This window comes from Echinococcus granulosus (genome assembly GCF_000524195.1).
Source record: "Echinococcus granulosus chromosome Unknown EG_S00078, whole genome shotgun sequence".
Classification (NCBI taxonomy): domain Eukaryota; kingdom Metazoa; phylum Platyhelminthes; class Cestoda; order Cyclophyllidea; family Taeniidae; genus Echinococcus; species Echinococcus granulosus.
The window spans coordinates 331,277-356,729 of NW_020170458.1; the positions used below are offsets into that span (position 1 = coordinate 331,277).

The 25,453-nt window shown below is 44.6% G+C and overlaps 2 protein-coding genes across 2 annotated transcripts; one reads left to right on the plus strand and one right to left on the minus strand. All coding sequences in view use genetic code 11, as the record gives it.

The window, feature by feature from the left end:
• Positions 1-1,532: 1,532 nt before the first annotated feature.
• On the minus strand, positions 1,533-16,806 carry EGR_07485 (Centromere/kinetochore protein; the record flags this gene model as incomplete). The annotated part of the gene is made up of 22 exons (XM_024496734.1): positions 1,533-1,796; positions 2,967-3,047; positions 3,842-3,957; positions 3,998-4,118; positions 4,197-4,438; positions 5,238-5,418; positions 5,490-5,630; positions 5,824-6,051; positions 6,130-6,456; positions 6,535-6,642; positions 6,721-6,879; positions 6,980-7,106; positions 7,187-7,530; positions 9,880-9,992; positions 12,070-12,361; positions 12,466-12,663; positions 12,702-12,926; positions 13,561-13,713; positions 14,496-14,754; positions 14,799-14,938; positions 15,628-16,096; positions 16,751-16,806. 22 exons carry the CDS (start codon positions 16,804-16,806, stop codon positions 1,533-1,535), a joined length of 4,344 nt encoding a protein of 1,447 aa, XP_024348874.1.
• An 852-nt stretch (positions 16,807-17,658) lies between these two features.
• EGR_07486 (Puromycin-sensitive aminopeptidase) lies at positions 17,659-24,794 on the plus strand (the record flags this gene model as incomplete). The annotated part of the gene is made up of 15 exons (XM_024496735.1): positions 17,659-17,881; positions 17,922-17,992; positions 18,036-18,161; positions 19,227-19,334; positions 19,867-20,234; positions 20,918-21,125; positions 21,711-21,782; positions 21,861-21,965; positions 22,013-22,253; positions 22,322-22,596; positions 22,786-23,023; positions 23,361-23,638; positions 23,878-24,141; positions 24,519-24,566; positions 24,639-24,794. The coding sequence occupies 15 exons, from the start codon at positions 17,659-17,661 to the stop codon at positions 24,792-24,794; spliced, it is 2,781 nt and encodes a 926-aa protein (XP_024348875.1).
• Between the last annotated feature and the right edge of the window lie 659 nt (positions 24,795-25,453).

The window sequence follows — 25,453 nt, forward strand, 5'->3', positions numbered from 1 at the left end:
AAAAGACGGTCGTTTACATCTGCAAAGGCTCCAACCCAGCAGACCACACACACGTCATATACTTGTTGGGTGATAGGTTTTGTGTAGGACAGCAACAGAAAGGTGAATGAGTGGTTGGATGCTCTTGATCCTTCACCTTCAACGCAATGGGAGGAATTGCTACGCCTTCAGCCCGGCGTGGTGAAGAAGAACTTATCCACAAAAGGGCAATTTGGCAAATCACATCCACAGAATCTTTGTGGTGGAGGCTGTAAGAGGGGGGGGGGGAGAGTTGGGTCGAAAAATGGATGGATACGGGATGGATCTGGGGTAGACTGACGAGGCAATAAATTAACACCACTTTGCTTGTGTTTAACTGCCATAGATTCCGCTTTTCTCCTGGCGGTGTGTTCTTCCAATCAATCCAATCAGACTCCTAGTCTTTGGCCTCACTTGGAAGAAATTCTTCCTCCCTACTCTTCCGCCTACATTCGCGGCTTAGAAGGGGAATAAGGGGGGTCTGAAAAATAAACTTTCCTTTCTTTAAAATTTTTGGTGAACCCATTAGTAATATTTTAAATACCATTGAGTAGCTCATTTCACTGCATTTTTTCCTCTCAAGAGGGAGATAATCGCATGGGTTTTTAATGAACACCAAAGCCGATGCCAAACACCGACACCGAGGTTGAAGCTCTTTTGCCGCCCCTCAATGGCACCCCAACTGCACTCGCCGGTGGGTTCAGGTGCTAGCAAGCACGCCCGCATCACGCCAGCGCCACGTGTTCCAAGGACTCTCAAATTCGTGGCATTGACAAAATTACTACAAGTTTGACTGCCGCTGCCTTGCTTTTTTGTTGTTTGAAAAAAAAATGGGAAAAAAAGAAGCCTATTAAAACTTGAATCCTTTTTAGTGGCATTTTAGATCTTAAGATTCCTGTGTTTCATTCTCATATGTTGCCAAATGTCAAATTAAATTGTTGAACCTCCACTGACATTCATGTGATGGGTCATGGGATGGCGCCTGCCTGAAACTAATCGGCAAATCACCAAAAAAAAGAAATTTACAATGAGTTTGCTATGGATAGAAGTTTAGCCTCAGAAAAGTAGGTTGACATCGTCTAACAAACCAAGGTGGGATGATAAATTAATCCTAGACGGATGGATCAACAGGTGAGGAAATTGAGGGTCCGAAACAGATCTACGAGCGGAGAGAGGGCAAACGGACGACTCCAAGATGAATAGAGACTAAAAAACTCGAGATACTTGAGGAGTAGGATAAAAAATATATCACAGGCAGAGGTATGGGGTCGGAACGGACAAAGGAATGCAGAGCAGGCAGATGAATGGAAGAATAAAGAATGGCAGAATTCGGATGGACCAAGAGATTGTCACTAGGATGTGGAGCTGACAGATCTGAGGCAGATTAGACCGCCACTACTGGCACAATCAACAACAGGGAATCGCCCAACCAAGAAAAATCAGTAACCACCGGAGACATATAAAAACTTTTTTAATAAACGCTTTAAAAAGTGACAACAAACAAATAGTCGCTTTCACCGAGAAACATCGCCACTGGCGTCACTGCCACCGCCGGCCAAGTCGCGGAGGAGGGCTGAACGCGCAGCAGAGGGACGAAAGAGCGCGCGTACTAGACGGCGCACCTCATCGGTCGAGAGACGGAGCGAAATGGTGGAGGTAGAGGAGCGAGGAATAGCAAGAAAACGGATCTCCTCGAGTGACGCAGCGGCCAAAACGGCATGAAGACTGACAAGGCGCGGCCAAGAAGGGATGCGTCGCTCCAATAATACGTTCACGCTCTATATAAGAAGAAAAATCGACATATTCTGTTTGACACAAGAGCGCTTCGGTACTCTACGAGTAGAGACATTTCGGGACACGTAATTTGCCGTGGTTGAGCATGTCCTGAGACCTAGTCTGCCCGAGGTAACGACTGACCTAGCAATTTGACGTAAGGTTAGTCATTTTCGGGTGGAGATAGCTGCAAAGCTTGCTCTCAAATCTCACCACCGAAAAAGAAAATATGTTTCATGCCTATGCACGCCAAAAGCACAAATTCAACGACAGAGTCACGTACACAGCCACTTTTCTCCTGGAGTGGATAGAAGTGCCTAAGTGTAAAGTGTAGACCACTTTGGATGTCCAGTTAAATGCCCCAAAGAGCTGGGAAATAAATCGCCCAGGGGAGAGAGAGTAATCAAAATGCTTTTACAGGGGGTTAGTGTAAGCGATTTACGTTGAACAAAGATAGAAGGAGGTGTTCACCAATGAGCTAAGTCACCCCCATGAACCCCCCAATAATTTTACGCTAAACTATAGGCAAGAACATTTCTCCTAGTCTAAAGACCAAACTTCGAAAGAAATAGAAATATGACGATTTCTGCGCTAAGCTAGTCTCCGATTCGCCAGAACGCAGTAAGAAAAATCGCCCAATAAGTCGAGAATGGGAATCACAAAATGACATGTGAGTGTCGAGAAGTACACACACAAAACCCAAATCCCTCTTCACGACCAAAAAAAGTTTTCGACTACAAGGTTGCATGTGGATAAAAACAAGACAAAAAGCAGTGTCACATCGGCACGACCGAATGGACAGCATGAAAACGTGTCGATTACGGGCGCTCGCAGTGATTAGTCGAACTGTATGTTGATCTTCTCAAGGTCGCAAATCTGATTGGTGGAAGGGTGAAGGAGAGGTACAAGAGCAAGCCGAACTGTGCCGACGCACTAGCAACAAGTCCTTCAAATCCTGGTAATATTTAAAAAGAAATGGTTTTTTTTCCCGCAAAAAGGCCTTTTAAAATTCAGTAGTTTGGTGCAGATAGTTAATCAGAATAAAAAATCTACTGATCTGAGGAGGTGAGGAAAAAGTCACTTATTACTAAACAGTTTTTGATAAATTAAAAACTTGGAATGAAAAAACCGCCACAACACAAATAGCCCATGCAATTTTTGGGAAAATTTCGTACCTTTTCACAATTTTTGGCCAAAGCACCGCCCAGAGTGGGATCAAATGCAGCATCCAGGTGCTTTTCGAACATGCGAGTTATCTAGCAGAGGTACAAAACAAGCATTTTTAGCATAACTTCAATACATTTTGACTATCGAATCATAAAAAACAGATTTCTTCTTTAGAGTTAGTAAAGATAAAACACAATTTTTGCAAAAAAAGCCGCCAATCCTCTTCAAAGGAGGAACCAAGGACCTCGTACCTGTTATCTCCTTCTAAGCAATAGAATACATACAGGCAGTAGAGCGAAAGAGAAGCACAAGCTATGCTGGAAGACACTCTAAAATAATCTCTTTCCTACAAGAGATATGGGAGACAATATTCCATCCCTGTATATTCCCTTTTGATGGTCTAATTAATTAGCGTACACCCGACACACACAAAAATGTGTGCAGCATCACCAGTAAATTAGGCAAATGTGTACTAATAAAAAAATGAGGTGATTTGGCAAATTGACAGAAGGATGAGCAGCTGACAGGTAACACAAACTACTGGGTGTTTCTATCTCATCATCGTTAAAAAACACTTAAAAGGAGTGCATTTCAATCAAGCGTTCCACTGGCACCCGACAAACCTACCTGTTTAAGTGAAAAAAAAAACCAAAAATTCCTAAAAAGGGGCAAAAATAGAACAAAAATGGATGAATCCTGGGTGATTATTTGACCTAAGTTTCTCAATTTGGAATGCTCCAATAAGTCTTCTCATTTGGGAAGTAATTAACTTCGTGCCCTGCGAAGATTGCGTACGTGACCAAGTGCAACACCAGCTAATTCACTCCCAACAATGGGACTTAGCACACCCTACTTACAAATTTGTAAGTAGTTTAGAATTTACCGATTGGATGGCTGAGTTGATTAGGCGTAGCAGCGTGGAACACTCCACCGTGGTTATATCCTCCAATCCCACCACCGCATCGCAGAGAAGGCGAGCAAACTCATCCGACAGAACGCCTAAACGCTCACTCAACGGGAGAAACAAGTTGACACGTACCCATGATACGCAGGTAGACGGTAACTGGGAGGAGGTTTAGGGAATTAAAGACGAAAAGAAGGAGAGAGACGCAACCCAGAATGGCCTTCTCGCAAGCTTCACTGCCTTTACCAGCGCAGTCCTGAAAAGCAAAACAAAGTACTTCGATAAAATAATCGCAACTAAAAGCATTTAAGTGGCCATTGGTTTATGAAATAACCTTTAGACCACGACAGGAGTTGAATAGGTCACCCAGCTGAGCTTTGCGGTCGCGGAGGTGGGTTAACAGTGTAGAAGTGGCGGAATTCCGAAGTGGACTGACAAGGTGGAGGGTGGAAATAGATGCGAGAGTACGAAGATCGCTTTCTTCACTACCAATTGATTCGACGAGGGGATAAATTTTGCGGCGACCCAGGGTTAGGCATTGGTGAGCGAGGTACATACAATCATTGTGGTAGATAGCTAGCAAAAAAGGGAGAAAAATAAAGAGACAACCACATAGTATTGATTCAGCTTTGACGCCAAGGATGATAAAATCAAAACGACAGGCGCCTAAAGCCATGCTGCAGGAAGTGTTAAATGGCAATTGTCCTTTTCGGCATTTTCGATGGTCGCCGCACATGTCGTCAGCCAGCCCGGTGCGGAATCCGTTAATAAAAGTAGCACAGAGCAGCGGTAGTGTGTTCACGCATTGAGATGCGCCTCAAGTGGTACGTGAAACTTGCAAGTTCTTGTGTCAATGGAAGACCTGGAGGACGATTCGGTGGTAATGGTAGTGCCCAGCCCTAAGTGGCGGTGCATCCGACAGATACAAACCCAACCTTGAGGACACCGTTCTCAGCTCATAGTTTTGACATTCATCCAACCCATGAAACGCCTATACACTTCTTAAAGCCCCAACGATGCATGATCTGCGTCATAAAGCTGAATAAGACGTAGGACGACTTCCGTTATAGCAAATCTTGAGCGCAGATCCTTCTGTCGATTTTTTAGAAGTTGGCACAATTTGGAAATTGAAGCTCAGACTGCAAGAATTCATACTTGACTATTCCCTTTCAGAAGGCCAACTTAATGAAAGTGGATAAAGATACTTGAATCAGGCATTTTCGAGGTGCAAACTTAGCAGATGGATTTTCTGAATCAAAAGGACTACTTGATAGCCGTCATTTATGCGCCCTTAAAGAATTCCAGTGGAAATTTTCAGGAGAGAAGAGTTGTAGAGACAATAAGAACGATTATTTAATGAACAAATACCACCTACCCACGAATCTGAGATCGTTCTTCATGCGTTCCGCGTGCAAAGTTGGTACACAATGTGAGTAGAGGTGAATGAGGTGCGGAATTCGGCGCAAAACGGTCGGAAGGTGGTCCTTGTCACAGCAATCAGCATCTTTGATAATCTGATCCACTTGTTTGAGCAGAAGAATTACCGATTTGGAGATCTAGTGGCCGGTAAAAGAGCGACGGTTAGCGGTGGAACGACTTGGGTGCGAAATAAGCGAGGCTCACTCACGTGGCAAACGGGGAATTCGAGATGAACGTTGTGGAAGAGTTTCGACAGTTCGACTTCTTCCAGTTGACTTTCTGTCAGCCCACTGATGCTGTTCTCCTTACCAACATCAGCACCGCCCTGCTCTCTCTTGCCGCCACCAACCTAGGTCCCAAAGAATAGGTTTACTGAAGTTAATTTAAGTAGAAAGAGCTACCGACTACCATGCAATACTAGTGAGCAGGGGCTGCTATCACTAAAAGTTAAAAAAACCCAAATTTCTAAATCAGGTACGGAGATTAAAAATGGATATGACAGTTAAGCGGGATTATTAATTAATGGGACAGAAAAAGAGTACCCGCACATCATCACCAAAGGGTACCTTCTCAAGTGTTGCGAAATTGGCGTCCCTTTCCAAAATCCGCATCAGAGCCTGAACATAGGCTTGATCCTGACGTTGAATGGTTAAACGTCCAAGACTTTTTAGGAATTCTGTAAGACAATCCACTGACTCTCGTTGGAAGTAGCCTAGTTCCTGAGCAGTTGACACGAGGGGAGAAATTGCCCCGTTTGTGGCTAGAATAAACTACAAGAAGGAAGGATTTTGACACGACAAAAAAATGTTACTACCAGCATTTTCCACTAAAAAGTTTTCCATCGTTACCTTGGAAATGTCATCCTCGCGACATTCCACAGTATTATCATCGGGAGAGGTAAGCGCATCTGGCAAATTGGGGAGGAAGCATCCCTCCAGAAGACTTTTGGCCATTTCCATGTTGAAGATCTTCGATGCGGTCACACACAGATCGATAAGACGACGACTATCGTCAACAGATAAGCCAAAGAATTTGGTGGACAAATCAAGCATAGTTGATTTTAACTGTCGACAGGTGTCAAGAATAAAAGTCAGACCATCGACATCTTTTGCGTCGACTTCAATGAGCTCCAGATGCCAGAACTGTTGCAAATCCTTTCCAGAACTTTCGTCGATCTGAAGGAGCCAGAGAGCGAATATACAAGTGCTCTCCTCTTTTTTTGAGCAAAGGAGCGATAAGACTTAAGCGCTTACGTTAAATTTAAGGTGTTTGGACGTTGAATTTCTCTCAGAAGTAACAAACTTCAGCCAAGGAACAAAGAGCAACTTCCAAATGCCTTCACCAACATTCTGGACGCGTTTCTAAAACACCGACAAGGGCTTAAACAAAGTCATGTCAACTTGTCAGATTTAAGCAGATATAAATCCGAAGTGATCTACCTCAGCTTCATGCAATGCGTTCATCAGACTAATGAGACTTTGCAATTCAGCGGTGGTGCCGAGAATCTCCAACCTGCCAACAGTCGATTTCCCCTTCGGGTTAGAGTGGATTTGCACCATGTTCAACCAGTAGTGGTCGACAAAGTCCCGCAGTAACCGCTAAATCGGTAGACAAATAAAACAAAAACACACACAGAGATACACCTGACGTAAACTATCGAAAATACGGAAGAGTCTATTGAAATATGCGACGTCACACCTTTCGATCGAGCCAAGTTCGCAGGAAGGCTTGAAAGAGCGCGACTTCCGACTTCTCATAGAATGTATCAACTGCCAATTGGCTCTCCACTTCTTTGATCGCGGCCACGATTGCTGAAACCTCAACCCTAAAAAAGTGACCAAAACGGGCACTAATTACATACGGCCAAAATTGCATTTAAAGCAGACACTTCACCTATCAACGCACTCGATGTTTCCACAACTTGCAGGCGAATCACACTTCCATTCGTTCAGATAATCCTCCTCCACCTCTAGATCATCATCGTCATCACTATCATCGTCAGTATGGGGTTCCTCCCCAACACCTGGACGGTTTCCACGATTGCGAAGACTGCAGCGACGCAGAAGGTCAATTACTCGGTCGCCGAGGGATTCCAAGCCATTGTGAAGGCGAAGAAGATGCTGACAGCTATTATGAAGCTTCAAGAGTGCCTCAAGTTCTTCTACAGCTTGTGAATGCACCATGGAAGGGGTCCCACGAACTGGAAGACCATCTGCAGAAATATCCACTCCCTCTAGTTGTGGTTTAACCTAGATAGAAGAGAAAAAACAAAGTTTAGATTGGAAACGCAAGACCCATTCAACTCTAAGAACACTGAGACGCCAATCGTTCCATGAGCTGCGAACCGGTGTACCAAGAATGTGATAACACCCAACTGTCAATGCTAAGTCACCGTGAGACAAAATCAAACGCGCCTCTCGGGTCTACCCTCGTAGTTATGCTTAGGAGGCTGGACAGACCAAATTTCCTCTTCTACAGAGGGAATCGCATAGCCAATAAATGAGGAAACATAGAAGAACAACTTTCTGCGTCTTATCAAAGACTATATGGGTAATTAAAATTAAAAATCCTAAACTCTTATAAATCGAGTCAGTCAAATTATTTTTTATCGAACACAAAACCTAACACCATCATGGAAGAAACAAAGTTACGGGAACACCTAACATGTGTGAGGATAGGGACTAAGCAACAAAAGAGATCCAGATGTCATATTACCAGTGATACTAACTTAAAACCAATTATGCGAAAATTGAACGAGAGTCGTAGTAGGTGCAGGATATAACAAGCCCCCTAGACGGGAATGCAAACGACAACGTTGTCATTGCAAAGGAATTAAAAAAGCAAAAACTCGAGTCAGTGACTTGCTTTGTTATGAAATTCTGCATTGAGTTTATCAATGCAGCTCTGAAGACGACGCAAATCAGCAGCGTTTTGTGTGATTTGCGCGGCGACAGGACGAAAATTCTCATGATAATCGCGGAGAGTGGAGGAGAGGGATTCTTCGAGAGATTGCATGTGTGCATGAATTTCTTTTAACGATGAGACAAAGGCAGAGCCACTTCGGTACTCCGATAGAAAATCTGAAGGTGAATTCTTGGAAGGTGTTTCTGTATCTAGAAATAGCGATAATTACGGAGAACAATGTTATAAAACACTGGTCCAAAAAGATTAAGATTCACCATTTAAAATACAGAAATCAATAGCAGGCGTAAAAATACAATAAAGAGGCATTAAAAAGGAAAAGAAATTTGTATCAGCGAGTAACATCGGAGCCGTAATTTCACAGGTAATATTACGTGCAATAAGCAATCAAAGATATGCAAAAACTTTGCTACAATACGACTACAAAAAATAATTTAAAATTAAAAGTACAAACAAGTTGCAAAATTAGAACAAATTCTCTCAAGAAAAAAACAAATGTGCACAGGCGCACTCCACACACCCATTTTGAAAAATTCGGAGCTTTTGAAAGATCGCCGCTGCATTTATCAATTACAACAAACGGAAAGGCACAATAAAATGTTTTCCACCATGAAATAGAAAGCATTAACCATTTTAAAGACTCATACATTTTACAAAGTAGGCAGTAATTCGCTTTAAAATACGGACCATTTTTGCAAGCCGAAATTTGCATTCTAATTCTTGGTCAAAGCTGCTCCCAGTAGTAGTGTTTAATGCACCTAAGTAAATTTATAAAAACACGAAACGAATCAAACATTTAAGAAAAAATTCAATTAATTAACGTTCAGTTAAAAAGAAAAGCCGCTTAATTGGCTCTGAGGTCTTCCGTTAAGCAAGGCCCAATCTATGGGATATAAGTTCCGCTTAATGAAAGGAATTACAAAACAAACAGTCAAAACACTGCATAATATTCTAAAACTTATATTTTTATCAGGGCCACGTAAAGACGAAACCCACAAATGGCTCCAAAACTGAGACAACCCGCCTATTTTGGGCTTTACTCTATTCAGCGTTGTCCGGACTATCTCGCACTTGGAAAAAGTTTTACGGAAAGAGGTTGTTTAACTTTTATCAATTTTATTGCACAATACTTACAAGCAGGTTCCTTAAGTGATCCATCAATCGAGGGTCAGTAAGATGGTGCATGAAAACGAAGCGACTTTAAAGTGGTTCGCATTCACATTTCGCAAGTTCCTCTTTCATGGGTTTTTTCCATAGTTCATTTTCGGCCTAAAATAAGACGATGTAAGGAAAGAAATTCTGATTTTGATTTGAAAGTTAGAACCTGCACATGTTTAATGAAGTCTATAGGCCCATTTTAAGAGGCAGCAATCAGGCAGTTATTTTTATTTGAAACAGTAAAAATCAGCAAATAATCCTGAAATGTTTGTTTTTTTAAATAGAATGCTTAAAATCCATTCATATTCGCGATTGAATTGTTAAAAATTTGTTTTAATCATTTTATGGAAGCCAAACCATAGTCGGCAGTATCAGGTGAATTCATCACCGTATAAAGGTCATCATTTGCCTCTTTTAGCATTCTGGGATATGGTTAATTCACTCTGTGTCGAAGTAACTGCTGCACTAACTTGTCGTATTTGACTTGCGGCACCTCCATTTTAATACAGACAACTTACATCACCACCACGAGCATGATCTGCATCTCCCATAATGGCTAAATCCACGGCTACCGCTACAATAACGAGAGGTATTGTTGCCAGGATTCCAACGGAGAACAGCAAGAGGCCAACTACACAATGCCTTAAAGAAAAGTACATATTCTGCATCAGCTTTGTTTTAAATGCGAAGTCATAAAGCACTTGCCCTTAATCTCGATATTTTCGGATTCCTTGATTTATGCCAATTGATTTAAGCACAAAACTCCTTTTATATCGAAAAATATTCATACCTCCCCTTGTGTGTATCGCTGTGGCACTTCAGACTTATGGTTAGCAGGCCTGAGATCAACAGAATAACCGTCAAAAGGAAAGCAGTTGCGAGGAGACTGCAATGCGCAATTATGCTTGTTTTTGGTTTCATTCGCGCCCACCTGAAATAATCAAGACTTAAGAGCTTCACCACCAGTTTCCCCTTAATATTTGACGCTTTAGGAAGTCAAATGTTCTTATGTTATGGATAATGGTCTTCTTTACCAGTTACCCGTTTTGAGAAGAGGAGTGTACTGTGAGCTATAAAGCAGGGAAGTGTTAAAATGTGCTTCCATGAACCTTATTCGCTCACTCTGAACTTATGTGTATAGCTTAGTAAGAATGCTCTAATCTAAAGCCATGAAAATTACTTTTGCAAACTAACTGCATACTTGAAAGAAGTGACCCTTAATGAAAGCATTAAATGGAGTAAAAAAGTGATTATTTCCAAGGCAACGTTTGCTTTTTGGTTTTTGTATTGACCAATGAATGACTGACTTAAACTGATGTATAAAATACAACATAATCACAAGAAAATGGTCTGATATGAGTCAAATTAAGCTGTATCATAAATGTTAGTTGAGAATACCACGATGGGAATGGGGTACAACTGAAGTGTGCGCACTTGCCCGTCGTTATTGATAAGTCAGATAATAACCAAGTTTTTAAAATCACAAACGGTCTTGTATGAAAAAGCTTTCCTTTCTAACGACATGGATAGAAGTGGATCAATGGTATTTAGGGTAACTGATCCTTATTGCAGACAACATATCCAAGATAATTACTAGAACAACCCAAGTCCCATTTATTTCTCGCCTTTTTGGCCCTGCCTTAGTGTGTGCAAAAGTCGAAAAATTGCAATGGAGGTGGAATTCTAAATCTTAAAAATGCATGTTCTGCATGCTCGACTTAGGGGAATGAAACGCGTGTCTCAAGGCAGCACCTGTTTTGACTCTTCAGCCAAACAAGTTGGGTTTGGCATGTTACGCCTACTATTCACTTCTCAGTCCGTCAGTGACTGCGGGTGTAAAGGGGATGGTAATACATTCGCAAAAGAATTGAATAATGCGAAGTGTAAGGCTTACCTTTCAGGTGAAGAGGCAATTAGGTGTGGCAAACAGAGGAGGTGGGAGAGTGAATGGATCAGAGGGAATACAATTGGTGACTTCTTGATCTTAATTCCCGACAATGAGTGCTGAGTTAACGCGTGGCTAATCTCTTACTCAGATGTTGTTGACATGATATGCACACACTGGTGACAGATAGGTCGTTTTAAATTTTTCCACCGATACAGCTAAAAGCGACTGCACCTGGCAGACAAAAACGAAGGTAGGGGATTGTGAGTCCCACCAACTACACCGGAAAAGAGTGAAGTTAGTTCAAAATTATGCATTACTGGAATTTTACTACATATGTATGTATAATTGTAAATTAACCGGATTCGCCTTTATAAATTATTTTGTGGATGCTTTGCTGAGGAGATAAGGCCTCGCTAAATGTAAGGGCCAGAAACTGCCACACATGCTACTATTATCTATTTAAGTACACTCAGGAATCACACCAATGGCAGATGTTGCTATGGCTACAAAATTCCAATGTGTAATTTTTTAGCGAATTTGAAAATTGTCAGCAGGCTGTTTAATAAATGTACTTTATTCCCACAACTGCGTGTTTTAAAAAAATTTACTAAATTATTTTAATTTATTAATTTCGATTCAATTTCTCGTGATAACTGCTGAGGCAGGTTGATGACCAGTGAGATTGTTTCCTTCGGAGAGACCCTAAAAAAAGAAGCCCATTCCGTTACAACGTTAACAGAAAAGTCTTCCATGAAAGAAGTCTTTTATGTTCAGAACCAGAACCTTGAAAGTATATGGTTAAAGCATTTTTTAAATTTACAGCATATCTGCAAAAAAAGTTTTCTAACCACAACACTTTCAATGCGACCATCTAGTTTGGTCATTTGGTGGCGATCGTCAAGGTGGCTACAGGTGTCAGCACATTGCAATGAGGATGTTTCAATCGTTGTCGAGGTGACACAACTTCCACCTTGACAACGCCGCCGCGATTCGTTGATAGCGCGTTGCTTTTCTCGTCTTGACGCACAAAGATAGGCGTAATTTGATGTTCTCAGCTGTGCGTCCAAGTCTCTCTGCAAGGCCGCTTTGCGTTGCCTCATAATTTCCCTGGGCTACAAAAATCCAGTCATTAAAAACAAATAAAATAAATTCCGTCTGATCGCAGTACATGATTGCTCTAGGCACTTATAATCACAAAATGGTGAGAAACACTTACCAGAGTGTAAAATTCGGCCTCTTGGCTAGTGTCACACGCAATTGCCGCCTTAATAATGTCCATTTTCTTCTTCATTACTTGTTCAGCCTTTGTCTGGGAAACCTGTATGGCCCTTTCCAACTTATCTTGGTCTTCAATGATTGGGTTGACACCGCACCTTCTAAGATCCGCCTGAATCTGCTGAACTACTTCGTTCTCCTAGCATAAGGATGAAAGTAGTCTTACTACAGACTCACCTTTGCATTGGGGAAGTTTTCAATGTCTACCATAGTGATTTGGTCGTCTGCCTCAAGATGGAAGTGTTTGCCAAAATTTAAAGTACTCAGTAGAAGGTAAATGAGTAGGTAAAGGTCTTCATATTTCATGAGAGGACTCCACTCCTGAGGGGATTTAGCATACTTTTGATCTAACAGGAAGTAAGTGGCATTCCATCGTGAGATTAGATAGACATCGCAAGAGGTCTACTGATATCATTTGAGTAGCAGGACCTCAAGTAAAGGGTTAACCACTCAACCTGAGTCCACTTATTCATCCATCTATCACATATCCCTTCAGTCATCCCGTATCCATCCATCCGTTCGGCAGTGTCAACCCCTTGCATACACAATATCCAGCCCTTCACCGCGCCCAGTTCCTACAATCCCGCGTCCACCTATCCGCTTTTGCACCCATCGGTCCATCAAATCGGCTATCAAGAACTTGCCATTCATTTCTTTTGGATTTGTTAACGCATCCAACGACGACTACTTGTGCTGTACTTGTTGCCACGATAGCCCATGCTATGCAGCTGAGATTGCCATGGTTCGCCCCTTCCACGTTGACAGTCCACATGCTGATTTGCCAATCATTTGCTGACCGTTCCTCAGTACGTTAAATCCTCCAACGCCCCCATACTTCAAAATTAATACAATGACTTACAAATAAGGACATATTCTAGTGAAAGATCTGTTTTTTACCCCGCCTTATTCTCTCCTCATTCCACCTCCAAAGCCAGCACAAATGAGTCGCTAGATTATTCTCAGTTGGGTGCTGTCTCCCAATCCGATATTCGTTCATCCTCAACACCAACTCCTCCTCCTGTGTCAACAAGTTCACCTCGGGCTTTTCAAATAGGGATTCGTCAATTGGCATAGCAGACTGCTGTCTGACACCTTGCCATGAGATGAGTTCGGTCTTGACAGCGTTTTCGTGTTCGTGGATTTTGCATACACAACGGAGAATTGGCTGGCTCAATTCGGGTGGGATGCACTTAAAGAAATTAAAAAGCAGGGGATTGATTAAGAAGTGATGTCACTTAAAGCAGTTAGGTAAGCAGCTTTGAATGACCTCCTGCTTTTGGGAAGGTGGTTCGGATCAAAACGGAACTTTATCTTCTTCCCCCAGCTTTGCCTCAGTTCCTATGGGTGTCACGGTTGCGACACCACACAGACTAGTAGATGGTAAATCTCCCCTTTGACGTGAAAGTCGTGGGTCACCCTATACGTACAAACCTTAAGTAGTAGAGGTGATGCTTGAGGTGAGGATGCTAACCCTAAACGATGCCATATTCCCCAGAGGAATGATGCCAATAAAAAAACTAAGACACATTGATACATTTAGGCAACGCAGACGTTTCATTGACGACGCCGTCTATCACCGACGATCTCATCCCACAACACACTGGACAATCAGCACTGTGAACACTCAAGCGGCACGTCAAACACCTAGTCCTGGATGCCAGACCAGAGTGTCCCCTCTCATGAGTATGAAGGGAGACAAATGCTGCTCTTGGTTTGAATTGTCTGGGAAAGCATGGGATTCTTCCTGCCCTGTCGCTACATGTGGCCGAATCTCTGCACATTAAGCCACCTTCAATAGGAAAAGAGGTCTCAAGCCAACGTAAGCACACAGGGACTCTTCGCCAATGACAAACTGGAGCAAGTTGTTCTGGAACTGATCAATCAGAGGTGGTGGTAGGGGAGGAGGAGGAGTCGTCCCTTTTATGATGATCACAAATGTCCCCCTCTGACCTAAACTACAGTAGCATTTACCTCCATAATATTCAGTAGCACCGTGATACCACCATTTTGGATGAATAGGCGCCTATCTTCACAGCAATTCGCCACGCACGACTGAACAGCTTCCACTGCGCACATGACCAATCGGTGGAGAGGAGGCCAACTTCCCATTCGCCGTTCTGCATCCCACCAATCAGTGATTTCTGGACATTCTTGATCACACAGTTGCGTTTGAAGGCGATTGAGAAGGACAATGAGAACATGCGTAGCACTGGGACCAACACGTTGACATCTAGCAGAAAGTAAATATTTTCTTTTTCAATGAAATGCTCTTACCGTTCAGTGTTCCCGTCACACAACCGCGATAGGCACAGCAATCCGTCAAAGATGGTACTGTCAGTGGAGGAGTCTTCACAACCGAGGCACTTTTCAAGAACGCTCACCACCATCTCAATGACTCCCACCTCAACCGCCTTCTGAAAGGAAGCATTGCACAAGTAAATGGAGAGGCTTAGTAGGTAGGTGAATTGCAATGGGTTGGTGGATCTACAAACAGACAAGTGGACGAACTGAGGGATGAATATGGAAGCCGACCCAATAGCCAAAGTACCATCGAGTGAGCGACTGGACGGAAGTTCCAATCCAATGAGAGAACATTACTAGGTCATGAATGGAAGAAATGTCGATGGAAGAGTGACAGGCAGGTGCATGTCTGACACCGGATGATAGAGCGACTGCATTAATGCATGGGCGTCCAGCCAGGTGTAATGACAAAATTTCTTGCCATCAATCCCTCCTCCTCCTCCTCTCTCCAACTGGTCCACCAAAGCTTACTTTATGCGTGAACATGCTTCCGCCGATAACCACAGCAAGGCAGAGATGCACAGCAGCTCCCACCAGGTCAGCACAGTCTCTGGCACATTGTAAATCTAGCAATGTAAGTGTATCGGAGAAAAAAAGGACAATTTTACATCCACCAATTCCATCAAACAGGCTCCTGATGCTCTTCTCATCACTTATGCCTTTTTGGCCTTTGAGCAAACAACGCGAAAGGCAAAACGATGCCTCCTTTCTTACAGCTGCTGGCTGCACAACATCAGCCGCAATGCCTAGAAGGACCTTTGAAGCCTTATAAAATGGTGGGCGAAGAATAGCACTGACTTACTTCTTCACCATCCAGCGTGGAAAACACACCCAAGTAGCCAGACAACAAGTCTAAATGCTCCTCACTTTTGTGCTTTAGCTTGACCAAAGCAGTCAAATGATGCGACAGGGCTTCCACATCACCTCTTGCAAGTTTAGTACTCTCTTCACTCACAGTGGATAGAAGAGCTAGAAGGTTAGCGATTGCAGCTTTCTGATAAAGGATTTTGCGACTGGGTGAAAGGCCATCCTGTGCGTGGAGATGTTGTGGAACCCGGTATATGAGGAAGTCGAGAAGACTTCTCCCCACTCCTTCGTCTCCCTCTTCTTCTCCTCCCTTCACTTTCAGTCCACTACCTAGGCAGCGTAGCAGCAAGACTGAAAGGGTCTCATTCACCAACAAAACCGATTCATCCGGCACATCGGTGCAAAGTACAGACAAATTTGCATTCTCCAGTGATTGGACAAGGGCACTGGCTGAAAACATGCATCTTAAAGAAGAATAGATAAAAACAAACTGCATTTGTCTGCAAGAAGCCTGAAGATGACCAATGCCTCTGGTCTCGCCTCCCCGAATGCTGGAAAACGCATGACTGCCCATAACTCCTCAATGAAGCTGCTACTCTCAATGCAGGAGACGATGAAGTGGTTGGAATTGGTCAGGTGAAATTTGACGGCACGTAAAACAGATCTGTGGATATCATTGCTTGCGAATTCGAGAAGGTGGCCTAGTAAGTGACATTAGAAGTGTTTGCATACCAAGCTGGGAGAATAAGGACCGCACATCAGTCTGATAAAGAAGTCTGTCTTTTGCAGAACGGAGTAACAGTGGCTTTGAACAACATCGAAGGATTTTCAATAAAATTGGTTGAAAAGTAGCAAGATTCCTCCCAATAAGTGCCAGTGCTTTGGCAACTGAGTTGACGTCCTTTAGATACTACTTAGAATATCAAGCAATGGCGAAACTCTTCCTACTAGTCCAGATTGCCGTTTCAGGAAAAAATCAGGATCGTTCAGAGACGTCTAGTGAATTGTACAAAAAGTCTTCATCCTCTGGCTTACTAGATGCTCCAACACCAAAATAAAGCAGTTGTTTCTTATGTTTGGAGAAAGTCTTTGCCCTAGAAAATTAAATTATTACATACAAATTGTGTAGGACGTATGCATAGAGAAAGCTCGGTAGTCCAGCCGCCTGTGCCATGCAATTGCCCAGTTTTCACTAAAGCGACTTTACTTTTTAATGCCTATCATTTGGAACTAGACAAGACAGAGTATTTTGGCTTCCTAGCGTTAACACATTGTCAGATCAAGCACAATAAAAACAGTAGTGCAGATAGCTACGTTTCCTACTTGGAGGGCCTTAACGGACTTTAGCAAATCCACTTGACAAGTGAAAAATGGGCCATATACGGAACGTCAAATGCCTTCACCTGAATTTCATTTTGGTGTTAGCTTCCCTTATTATCAAATAAAAAACAAATGGGTTATGCGGTCTAACGTAACTTAATTGAACGCTATAAACAACACAAGGCTGGAAGCAGGTGCAGAAAAGGCAACATGAATTACGTGTCAAACAGACAAAAAAGAGCATATGCTTTATAACCACACAGATCTCATGGAAATTGCTGGCAAATACGTGGCTTAATTGAAACCTGTTGTGGAAGTAATGTATAGCACTACGGCTGAGTACAAGCTAGTCAACATTTGCAATTTGACTAATGATGCGCACAACAAATACAACAAACTCTACTTAAAACATGAAAAAACTTTGTCCAAGTGTTAGAGGAATTGTGTAGTGTGTTTATATTTCATAGGTATGTATGGGGGTCAATGTTTGTGCAAAATGTCCGAAAAATGAAGACATGCATAATATTGAACACTCAGTACTAGGCACAGAAGAGTTTTTTGCTCCTTTTTTCTGCCTGCATTTATTTCTATCCGCATATTTTATCCCAACTGACCTTGAGTTTAAAAACAATTGCGGTAGTCTATTTAAGGCTTTGGCAACTGCCTCTCCTTGTTGTTATTGCCCTCGCTGTCTCCTATCTAAAAGATGTCTTCAACTAAATCTGAGTTCGAGAGACTACCACGAATATATGAGCCCCAGGTCTACATTCTTGAGCTCTATCCAAATGCAAGAGACTTCACTTTCTGCGGCAAGGTGACAATCTGTATGGCCCTCACGCAGCCCACTAACTCAATTGTTCTCAACGCCAAAAAGATTGAAATTGTATCTGCAAGGGTCTCGAATTCAGCGTTGAAGTCGGAACTAATAGGTATTCTCTTTTATTCACCAACATGTTTATTTTCCATTAGCTCCCACAAAGTCAATCGTGTATGATGAGAAACAAGAGAAAGTAACAATAAACTTTGACTCCAAGTTGGAGGTAACTTTTTGTATTTGCCTTCTGCGCATTAACTGTGATTTAGAAAGGTGATGCTGATTTGTGCCTTGAGTACAAAGGCATTTTAGCCGATGACATGCATGGTTTTTATCGCAGCACCTACAGGGATTCCAGTGGGGAAGAGCGTGTTATTCTCTCCACCCAATTTGAGGTAATGCCTAGTGTTTTAAACTGTACAACATGAGAAGTGGCATGGTTTCTAACAGTCTATATCACTGTTCATGTCGAGGTTGTAGACAGTCCTTTGAGGGGTGGTTCTGTTTCTTTGAAGGCAGTTCTTGCTTGAGAACTGGCTATTAGGCTGACTTTGTAATTGGCTTAGCGAAGTTACAACTTTCCGCATATTCAGCCATGTGGAGGCAAAGCCTTCCTCCTACGAGGTCTAGACGCCTGGACTGTTGTTCTTCCGTTGGAACTGAGTTCCTCGTCACTGCCACGAATATCACAATGGAGATATCTCTAGGACCTTAACGAGACTCACTAGTTTGAAGTCTTTATACCACCGACATAGTGTGAGTGATATGAGGAGCGCTCTAGGTCAGCAACCAACGCTATTACACCATCCTGCTTCGAGCTTTTCCGTCGCTCACCGTTGTGTGTCGTCTACTGTAATAGCATTCAGTTGAATTGGAGTCGATTGAGTGGCGGGGGCTGCTTGGGCCAATCCATGGTGGCACACCTCGTTGTTCCTAATAGATTGCCACGCTTTTCTGCGGGCTATGTACCCCGGTTTCATGTTAGGTGCATGGATACCCTTTTATGTTGGGCCAGTCTCAGAATTCCATACTGTCTGTCCTCCTTCTCTTCGCTTTGTTGCTTTCTCGATGGCCTCAGGAGGACGGAGCAATCTACCTACATAGTTTTGATGGCAGTATTGTTCTTTTCTTGCTGTGTCTGTGATTATGGTGCGTTTGTCGAACAGTTCATCCAGTTATCCAACCCCATCCATGGTCAGTCTTCTGCAGACCCAGTCTACTATCTTTCTGTCAATCAGCTGATTCACCTAGAGGCAAGTCTTATCACAGCGGAAGAATCTAAGGCAATATCTCATTGGTGCAACGTCTGCATTATTCCTGAATATGCTCGCAAACACGTTATTTTGGGAGTAAATTCACTGCAAGAGTGCCAAACGTTTGGAAGGTCAGAAAAGTGGAGTTGTATTGAGGACTTGCCCAAGGCAAAATAGGTAATACATCTCCCGTCCTCTTCCTTTCAGGCTACGTATGCTCGTCGTGCCTTTCCCTGTTTTGATGAACCTGACAGGAAGGCCAAGTTTCGCATTTCCATGGTCATTCCTGACCACCTGACCGCGTTGTCGTGCATGGTAAGTTATCATTTGTTTAAAGGTTGCACGTCTGGGAGGCTGATGCCATTTTCCTTTCCCAACCGAATCGCAAAGGCGGTTAATGGCCTCATTTATTAGGACTTTTTTATGGACGCTTAGTTGTCTCCTAGTTGTCGTCATTGCTATTTGGGTGTGGACAGCACCGTAAACAGTATTTTCTCTCTCTCTCTCTCTCTCTCTCTCTGTTCGTCCTGGTTTCAAGGTTTTTCTCAGGGCACCCCTAGTCGCCCGTAGATACGCAAACACCGAATGGCAACCGTAGTGTCACCAAAGGTAGGCGTGGGTAGCTGTGTTGAGATGATCCACCCATGTGAAAACTACGATGGTGGTGTGATGGGGCAGTTGTTAAAATTTTTAAGCCCGTTCCGCTTCAATCAAGGTCTTGGACGAGTCGCTCCCTGCATATAAGCAACAGGTGCCTCCACTTTGAGCATTTGATATGACTGAGGATCGTCGTCCCTTCACTTGTTTGAGTTGTGAGTAAGAACAAGAATCCTTTGTTCTTCTCTAGCCTGAAGTATCGCGGAATCCAGTGGAAACGTGTGAATTGCAGAAGTATGGCCTACCGACAGCCACCTCGCATCCGTACGTGAAAGTTGATTTTGATGAGACACCACTCATGTCCACGTACATCGTGGCCTTTGTGGTTGGGCGTTTCGACTACACTGAGGCGCGGGATGTGAACGGTGTCCGAATCCGAGTGTACACACCGCCCAATCGCTCCTATTTGGGTGCGCACGCCCTAAGGATGGCGAGAAGTGCCCTGCCATTCTTCACGGAGGTATTTGGAACGGGCTACCCTCTGCCAAAGTTGGATCTAGTCGCGATTCCGGACTTCGCGATGGGTGCAATGGAGAATTGGGGGCTGTTGACCTATCGGTGCGTTTTGCCTTTGGCTTGCCTACTTAAATTGCCCTCTTACAATAGCCTGTCTGCATGGTCAAACATGCTTTTGATTGCGTCCGCTGACTATTCACCGATCTTGATGTAGAACTGCGGTTTGGATTATGGTTGTCAAAAGGCGATGGTAGTTGAGGGGCTCTTCGCGTGTTTGCCTTTATACGGCGCCTATCGTCAACCCGGTGAAGTTGAAATGGTTCTTCTGGAGTTGGTTTGTCCTCAGAATTGTCGTTACCGAGGTGTCTGAGTCACCCATGCAAATGGTATGCGAAGTGGCTGCCAGGAAGTGGCTTTATTACAGCCTGCTGGTTCAGTGGGGGCTGGCAAGACGCATGCATGACTGTGTTGAGGTTTACCCGTCTTCCGAAATGTTGATGGGTGGAGCACATCGTTCCCGAATGTGTATGCCTATGTAGGATAGCGTTGTCGGCAGCCCATGGTACTAAGGTGGTGGCAGAAGTCGCGGAAGCCGCGTAGTTAGGCACGCATTTAATCAAACGTCGTTCTTCTGCGACTGCGGCTGTCTATGCGAGTGGCGAAACAGGTGGTACCTCGTTTGCATGGTCTCCCGCCCGTCCAGAAGGACCACCACTGCCAAGTGTATCAAATCACATTTCCCTGATATAATTGTTTCATGGGCAGTTTATTTCCCCTGTGGACAGAGAGACGCGGTTGTTGGTGGACGAGACGGGGTCGTCCCTGATGTCCAAGCGTGGCGTGGCGTTGACTGTGGCCCACGAGGTAGCTCACATGTGGTTCGGCAACCTGGTCACCATGAAGTGGTGGACTCACCTTTGGCTGAATGAGGGCTTCGCCACGTGGATTGAGTACCTGGCCGTGGACCACTGTTTTCCGGAGTACGATATCTGGGTGAGTGAGTTGGCTCGCTGTCCACTGCGATTCCCCTTTGGCAGCATCGCGCTTTTGGGACTTCTTATGCTGCCTATAGTTTATTAGAAGCCTATTTGGTCAACTGCTTAGATGAGGCTGTAGGTGTTGCGTGGTATCCCCATTTATGGAGGAAATGAACTGTTGGATTAATGAACGAATGTGTGGGCAGATGGAAGAATGAATGAATGGATGGTTAGGTGGATGACTTGGGCCTAATTCGCTACTGGTTGCTGCTTATGCTCGATTTTAGTAGTTTCATTTTTCTCATCCACTTGGGTACTTTAAGTTGGTAGGTTCTTCCGCCTGCCCTACTCAAAATAGTTATAAGTAGTCTTTTCTCCCACAATGTGAGATGCAGCGGTAAATTGCCGACTTACGAACATTCGCCTGCCGTAGTATCTGTTGTGTGTCCCTCTTAACTTTGTTACTTGCCCACTAATTTATCTCCTATTTTATCCAGATATGCCTACCTTATTTGTAGTTGTCGTTAGCAGTGTTCTTTTGCCACTTTTCCTTTTCCGACACTACTTAAATTGCTCCTTCAGTAGTGCATTTCTTCTCTAGACTGTCTTCCTCACTGACGAGATATCCAACGCCATGGCAACAGATGAATTGAAGACCAGTCATCCAATAGAGGTGGGTTGGCCACACCCCTTAACCCTTAAGTTGTTGACACTACTGTATCTTCACCACTCCTGATGTCACTCTTGATAGGTGGAAGTTCATTCTCCTGACGAGGTGGCCGAGATATTCGACGCTGTTTCCTATAAAAAGGGCTCCTCCATCATTCGTATGATCAACGACTACGTGGGACCGGAGGTAAGTTCCGCTAAAGTCGGCCTTCAAGGAGCATGAAATGTCTTTAGAAATTCATGAAAGGTCTTCAACTCTACATCCAACGTCACAAATATGGGAACACGACGACAGATGATTTGTGGAATGCATTGTCCGAGGTTTGTGGTGAAGACGTGGGCAGTATCATGTCCACGTGGACACGGCAAACGGGTTTTCCCGCCTTGACGGTGCACAAAGTGTCCGACACTGCTGAAGACGGGCTCGTCATTTCCATTCAACAGGATCGCTTCCTCGCGGAAGGCGGTTATAGCGGTAGCGAGAGTTGCACAAATACACCGCCCACTACTATCATTTGAGTGTGTTTCTTTTTCTTATTGTAGATGATACGTCGGAATGGTATGTGCCGGTGACCATTTGTGAGGCTGCAGATTCGACCAAAATTTTGAAGCGTGTGTTGGTACCACCCTCAGCACGGACGCAGGCATTCAGTGTGCACCTGCCTAGTGGTTCGCAAATTCGGCTGAACCCGGGTGCTGTGGGGTTCTATCGTGTCCAATATGAGGGCAGTTTGATGGGACCGATTTTGGAGGCGTTGGGAGAAAGGCGGTTGGAGAATCGTGATCGACTCTGTGTGCTGGTGGATGCCTTCGCTTTGGTGTGTTGTCACTTGGACTATCCACTTGGAACTGTTTTATAAGTAGTATGGCAGCGCCTTACGTCATCCCTGAGGATTACAACTGAGTCGTGTAATTTGTGCACACTCAAATTGCGTGTTGTGCTTGCCCCTACTTCCGCTTGGAGGAGATTTTACTTCTGCTTTGCCCACTTTTGTTTGGTCAACTAGGCACGCGCTGGTCGTATTCGAATGACGTCTGCTCTGACAATGGCTTCGACGTTGCGCTGTGAAGGCGATTACATCGTTTGGTGTGAGCTGCGCACCGAGTTGGGCAAACTTCGTAGCCTCCTTCAAGAGAGGTGCGCTACTTCTAACGACGCGTCTGGAGTGGAGGCAACCACACCCTTTGAAGAGGCTCTGAACACCTTCATAATCCATTTGGCTGAGCCCCCCTTCAAACAGTTGGGTAGGTTTGCAAAAGTCATTATCCTCAGGCGAGTGGTGGATGTTCACCGTATCGCCTTCTTGTAAGCACAACAAATGCATTTGGAGGAGGATTTGGTGTTGGCACTCGTCGTGAACGTGTAAAATACACCTGTCGCATCTTTGTGATATCGGATGCAGGTTAGCTAATTGGGACGGCGGTATGGTGGATGGTTAAGCCACCTATATTGTCGGGAAGTTCATTTGTTGATATGCCCGAATGCCTTGGGGAGTGATCAGCAGAGCCTCGTATTCATTCCGGAAGATGAATTTTCGCATTGATCGGTTTATGTTCTCCTTTCATTCTAATTGGTTTGAAGGTTGGGAGGCAGGCAAGAAGGAGTCCAACAATGCGATTCTACTGCGTCCCCTCCTCATCGCAATGCTGGGTGCCGCGGGTGCACCGGAGGTGGTGGCGCGGGCGACGGCTCTCTTCGACCGACACTACAAGGCGGTGATGTCGTGTGACAAGGGCGATGCTGATGGCTGCGGTGCTGCGACGACTTGTGGAGACATCATTCCAGCGGATCTGCGAGTTGCCGTCTACTCCACATGCATGCGACATGGTGGAGATGATGTCTACGAGCGTCTTCTGAATGTGAGCGCCGAGGTGTTTTGGCGACAGCAATGGTAGCTGCTAGGTTGACAGACTGCTGTGAGATTAATCAAAGGGTTCACTGTATTCGCGCTTGGCTCCATCGTGGTCGGGTGGAAGTGGCAGGAGTGCCATCATTTGGCTGCTTTTACTTCACACCCAAGGCGATGCTGTTTGCTTAACTGCGTAGTCTACTTATAACCCCGTTTAAGTAGTAGTGGTGGTGATGTGTTTTGTGCCAGTTGTATGAGCGAGCGACAATGCACGACGAGCGTGTGCGCATTCTTCACTGCGTGGGCTGCACGGGTCAATCCGCATTGGCGAAACGCGTGATCGGACTGGCCTTCTCCGATCTTGTGCGCAAGCAGGACCGGTTGTTTCCCCTCATGTCGCTGTCCTCGGGCTCTGCCATCGGTCGACGTGCTGTGTGGAGGGAGATTCAACGGCGTATCGACACACTGATGGAGGACCTCGCTGCGACCAGTATCGTGTCGCATGTTATCTCGGTGAGTGACCCTGCCTCCTTGCATCCTCACCATAGCGAAATTGTCATCATGCGAGATGTCACTTCTGCTTGGACATCGTGCCTGCAGCAGTAGCAGCAGCAGCAGCAGCATGTGGTGTGCTGTGAGTGGGATGAGTTGTCCCTTTGTCTTCCCACCTCTGTGGAATTGTCATGCCATGAGGGCATTGGAAGAGACTTTGTCAGGGAATGGGTGATGGGTGTGCCAGCTGCGTAATTTGAATTTCAGTAGGTGGCGTGAAATGTCTTGAGATCTGTCACTTGGGTGATCTGTTTGCCTCGTGTCCTCCCATTCATTTACGTGCAACGAATCCGTGCACCATGGCATCTGCAAGGCTGAATGGTCTGTTTCTGTCTTAGACGTGCTGCAAAGGCTTTTGCACGAAGGCCGACTACGAGGAGGTTGAGGTGAGTGCGCCCTTTCTTTCCACCTTCTCTGTCATCGATGCCGGAAGTGACTTTGGCTGCTTCTCCTGCTAGGCCTTTTTCAAGGCGCATCCAGTGCAGTGTGTGCGAGCAGTCCAGCAGGCTCTGGAGTCGATATCCTTGAACACGAGGTTTATGGATCGGGAAGGGGACAGCGTGTCGCAATTCCTCGTCCAGTTTGCATGTAATATCCCTGGTTGCGTTTGCTAGATGGATTTTGCCATGATTGTGTGTCTTCCTTCCCTGTTGAGGCAAAATAAGTAATCGTCTGTGTATTTGTCTACTTGAGTGGTTTTTTGCGTTAACGGCATGGAACTGCGGTCTGGCGGATCAGCATTTTGGGTTTGGCGGCTGAAGTTTTAATTCAGTAGTATCTTTTTGGTGGGTAAATTATCTGGTTAGTAGTGTCAGCACATTTAAGCCTGTCACAAAGAGGTGCGGTTCTGCGTGGCATTTGTCCACAGGTGGTTCAGCGCACCGAGTCTCTGTTGCAGCAGTGTTGGGTAACGACTGTTGGTTGTGTTGAGCCCCGTCGATGTGCTTGAATGGGGGATTGTTTGTATGGCTGTGTGGAGAGAGACTACTTGAATCACCTTGTGGTGAGTAGGAGGGGTCGTGTGGTATGTTGGCCAGCTTGATCTGCCCGACTGTCTTGACTTCGCACTTGAGTGGTTTCTGGGCGTTGCACTGTAGGAGTTGGCAGGTGACAACTCAAGTGTTCAGTCTACTGGCGCATCGTCGGGGCGTGGAGCGACACCATTTCTACGAGTCACTTGCATTCAAGCACGGTGTTGCTTGCATGTGGAATCTGCTTGCAATGGGTCAGCGTCCACCAACATTCGCCTCAGTGGTATTGTTATCACTGCGTT